This window comes from Neodiprion fabricii, chromosome 1 (assembly GCF_021155785.1).
Source record: "Neodiprion fabricii isolate iyNeoFabr1 chromosome 1, iyNeoFabr1.1, whole genome shotgun sequence".
Classification (NCBI taxonomy): Eukaryota; Metazoa; Arthropoda; class Insecta; order Hymenoptera; family Diprionidae; genus Neodiprion; species Neodiprion fabricii.
The window spans coordinates 5990755-5995620 of record NC_060239.1 but is presented as its reverse complement, the minus strand read 5'-3'; the positions used below and the strand labels follow the sequence as shown (position 1 = coordinate 5995620).

The 4866-nt window shown below is 45.6% G+C and overlaps 1 protein-coding gene across 1 annotated transcript; it reads left to right on the top strand.

Moving 5' to 3' along the window:
* The first annotated feature begins 2133 nt into the window (after positions 1–2133).
* Positions 2134–3256, top strand: LOC124174965 (protein atonal-like). Its single transcript, XM_046554692.1, has one exon. The coding sequence runs from the start codon at positions 2506–2508 to the stop codon at positions 3214–3216; it is 711 nt and encodes a 236-aa protein (XP_046410648.1). The 5' UTR covers positions 2134–2505; the 3' UTR covers positions 3217–3256.
* Positions 3257–4866: the final 1610 nt, after the last annotated feature.

The window sequence follows — 4866 nt, the reverse complement described above, 5'->3', positions numbered from 1 at the left end:
AAAATAAAATATATATATATGTATATATATATACATACACATGTAAGATATAATGCCACTGTAGGTAAAGATGTGGGCAGAAATGCCCTCGGAGATTGATCTAAATCACAATAGACCTAATAAGATGCCTACGGGAAGAGCGGCGAACTCGGGCCTCTCGTCATTTCGCGGTGAGATGTGCATTGTGTTGTAGCTATTATTTTATACCACAAAGGACCGACGAGCAAGCTCGCATGACGGAATTTTCAAGAATTTCTCTTGATCTTTGGCGTCGCGTATGTGCTAATGACAGATGGCTCTCCACTATTTTCTTACGCCTCTGGGATCATTCTGATTTCACCTACAGATCTTAATTCGTAATTTACTAACCGTCCCGCAAGTACGGCCTCACAATAGCTCGTCTCCAAACACACTGACGAAAATATTTTCACGTAGATAATTTAGGGTGAAACAGAAATTTCACAAAATTCGCCGTCTCCCCCAAAGTCATACCAAACGACTGTTTACACAAAAGATTCCGGAATGATCAACTCCGTGCGTTTCCATCCGTGGTCGTAAATTTCTCTTTCTCGGGAACATCAAACCTACTTCGATGGTAAGTACGGAACTGAAAAATTACACTGGATCGAGCAGTCAAACATCGGAAACCATCTGTTCCAGTAGCGAAATTTGACAATGAATCATATTTGCACATTCGTTACAAGACCAGAGAATCTACTTATGACAGGCATACTTCTTGTCGCATTGTCCTCGGATGAATTCGTCCACCTCTCGATATTTTCGTTATAAAAAACAAGCAAAACACACCTGCAAGGACATTTGAAATACGTAACCGTGAGAAAAATCTCTAAATTCAAACCGGTCACGGATCACAATGTATGGAAGTAACATCGTGAATCTGCTATAAGAATTCCTGTTTTTTAAATCAATATTTCGACGGTCGAGTTGGGGCCGGGTTTTGAAGAGTTTTTAATATTTTTATAGGTGTGTGATTCGAAATGCATACCTCAAAAGCATCCACATATATCTATAACCACGCCTCGCACAGTTGTCTACGTCAAAGCGGTGTTCGCGGAAATAATGAATCGCAGGATGTTGTCAGGCGATAACGCATCGGGTCCGTCCAAGTCGTAGTATGAAAAAGAAAAGAATAAAAACATAGAGAGTAACGCTTACGACTTGTTTCAAAAATGGAGTTTCGTGCGAAGTATACCTACGATTCGAATTCTTTCATCCCGCAAGGTCCGAGAGACAGTCAACTCGATTTTTTCTCGGCTGACTGCAGGTTAAAATAGACCCACATCTACACAGCCACATGATACACACCTTCGCGGTAATTCTCAAGTGTTATTCCGCGCCTCGTTCTTCTCTCTAATAACGCATCGCGATTGACCCGAGAGGATACCTGCGACCGCGTCGTGTAAGCACTTGGAAGACGAGGTTCAAACACGTGCTGCGCACCTATGACTTTAGGTATGCGTATACGAAAGGTTATCGAACAAATGTTCAACCTCGTATCCTCCGACAGTTGATCCCATCACGGTGAATGGCCTGCAAAAATAAAGTTGTTCGGCACTTGATCAGAAAAAAATGAGAACATCCACGGACGATGATTCAGGATTTCAAAACTCACCTTGTTGGTTGTTCGTTTTGTCGGCACTGGAAGTCACTCGTCCAAGCTGATCATTGCTACGCAGTTTCGGTCACAAGATCCCTTCGAAATCTGGATGTAGTCAGCTGGTCCTTTATTTTTCAGACTGTGAAACTGAAAATCAATCATACGCGTACGAATAAACATATGAATTTTGATGCGAATCGCACAAGGTGGACAGGGGTGCCCGTCGATTGATGTAAGGGTAAAAAACAAGGCACCCTGAACAGGTAGCGGAGTCTCGGGCCTCTGAATGAGCTCCTCGATGTACCTGCCGACACTTTCACCTACGATCGACTTCCTCGCGCAAGTGCACAGAGCAGGGGGGGACATAGATGCCATGGGTGTATGGATAGAAATGGGCGTTATAGGGTGGCCGTAGTGCCTGCAGTGAAGATCAAGGCGCGAGAGGATCGAGGCGCCAGACCACCTGTTGCATTACCTCTGGGCGTCCCCAAACTCGACGGAACACGAAGTGGGGAAAATCCTGGCATCCGATTGGCCCTGCGGCACGTGCTGCGTAAGGGTGCCTCGTCCTGGGATCGCATAAATCCTGGCGAGACTCCCGAGGCCGCTCAGAATCCCTTCGTTAGTCGAGCTGCGGTGTTGAGTATAGTAGTAGTCGGTACCTTGTCGTCGTAAAAACTGGAGCATAAGCTCGATCTTGTTTCGCCGTACCTAAGTCGGCCAGAATAAAGCTCGCGAGATATTTGTCTCATGTCCTTAAAGCCAGTGCGCGGAGTTGACGTTTGGACCTGATAATATATCGTACAAAGGACACTTCAACTAGATAAAGACCAATAAGTATACAATCGTAAACAACAAAGTCGTGGAGATAAGTGCGAGTGGTTGTCATGGAATTGCAAGAAATGTTCCGATACGGATACCTCTTCCCACCCCAGGAAGACGTCCTCGCGACTTACCTCGAGCTTCCAAGCTACACGTACATCAAGGAGAAGAACGGATTGCCACCGGTGAGCACCCTCGGCGCATTATCGACGTCTCAGTGTCTCGCCTACGACCACAACAGCGACGGTTGGCACACACCGAGTCCAGCGGCGAGTCTGAGGTCCATAAGCCCGGCCACGACATCGGTATCCTCGGAATCGGAGACGTGCGCCTCGCAGCAGGACAAGAAGTACAAGACGTTGTTGGTTCCGGTTAAAAATCCTACGACCATGACGAACGATCTGCTCGAGAGATCCGTGACGAGAATTGAAACGGACAAGATGTCGTCCTCGAGGCAGAGCGTCGTGAGCACCAGCAGTGGCGGTCTTTCGGACAGGATGGACCTCGAGGAGAGCGACGCCGAGGACAGCGACATGGAACAAGAGTCCTGCAGCGAGCCTGCAAGGAGAGGAAAGGACGTTAGCACGACGGTTGTTCGGAAGAGAAGACTCGCGGCGAACGCCAGGGAGCGACGCCGGATGCAGAACCTCAACAAGGCCTTCGACAGACTTCGCACCTATCTTCCGTCTCTCGGAAATGACAGGCAACTCTCCAAGTACGAGACCCTGCAGATGGCCCAATCGTACATAACCGCGCTCTACGACTTGCTTCAATAGCACGATTCGCGCGAGTTTGTTGTTGTTCTTGTTGTTGGTTTCCCCGTTTTTTTTTCTTTTTTTTTTTTTTTTTTTGATCACGCGTACGTTCGACGTACGTTTATATTATACGCAGTACGTAGTGCCAGTATATACAAATTCTTATTTTAAGACTCCTGTGATACGCTAAAAACTGCACCTGACAATTATTCAGCCATTAGTATTTTACGTGCGTTATTGTATATGTACGTAATTTGCTTAGAGTGTAAGCAAGATAAAATGAAAAAGAGACACGCGGAATTTGAAATTAATGATAACACACTGAAAATCGATATATGTATATATATATATGTATGTATATTTTTTATATAAGCCATTTATGTAAATAGAATACCTGATCTGTAAAGTATAATATAGGCCGGTCCAGACCAGCGGTGTAAATATTGTATCATATCGTTTTTGCGTATACGCAGATTATTTTGGTAACGTAGTTTATAAGGAAAAATCTCAAGCGTTTATGTATAACATACTATTATGATTGAGTAAAATACGAAATAAGCGATCTAGGCTAGATGTATATTTATATAACGTGACGAAAGTAACTTTCAACATTCCGTACGAGACTGAGAGAAATAAAACAAATAATTAAAAGGCAAAGGTGAAATTCGTCTCTTTACAATCCCGTCGTACGATGATACATTTATCCGAGAAAAATTTCAAACATCGTACAATCTCCGTCGCAATTTAAATTTTCCTCGCAGAGCGAAAATTGGAGGAGCTGTCGTAATTCCTTGTCTCGGAAATGAGAAAAAAAAGGACCCGAGGAGAATTCTGGATACCTGGAGTTCTCCATTGTTGGAGCGGATCTTTTGACCGAGGGGACTGTAATTAGGCCTTCCTACCACAGAGGTAATATTCCACTTCCGACTTTTGCCAATCGAAAATTATAAGAGGACACGGAGGACTCTTAATTCCGGATAATCAATTACCGGAACAATCCACGCAGTGATAAAGTGGTACTCCAATATTGCGCGGGGATAGGGTATATTTCCAGCGTAGCTCGCCGGCCGTTTGAGTTAAGAAGGAAGGATATTTGAAAGACAAGCAGCAACATCGGTGGTCCCGTTGTCACCCGAAACCCGGTGAGACACATTGGTGCCAGGTTTCATCGCAATTTGAGAGCCTCTACAAGTCTCCCGCACCCCGTTTCGCCCCGCGGGTTATAACCCGCCCTGAAATCCCCCTGGCAGTGAGTATTTTTCGAGTATAGGAAACGCGCCTCGTACACGCGGCCCGGCGGGAGAAGCAGTATTTATCGAAAGTTAAGTAACACCCAGCGTGCAGGTCAGATATTATAATTAAGAACTCTGCTGCCCGCTTCCTGTCGAGGTGCTACAGGTTCCCCGTGTAGAAAGGACCCTCCAGTCCTTACCGCAAGCGAACCGGCTCTTCCTCAAGTTCGTCGTCGAAGACCTTGCGGCACCGCACGTCGATTCGTCCCACCGTTTGACACAAATTCGAGACGACTGCCAACCGAGATCGCCGGAGTCCGGATCCTCTTGACCGCACGAACCTTTACAAATTTTGACACGTGACTAAACGAGCCGGAAAAACTTCCTCGGATGTGTTATTTTCGATCTTCGTAGCCGCGTGTCTTATAGAGTCCTGTAA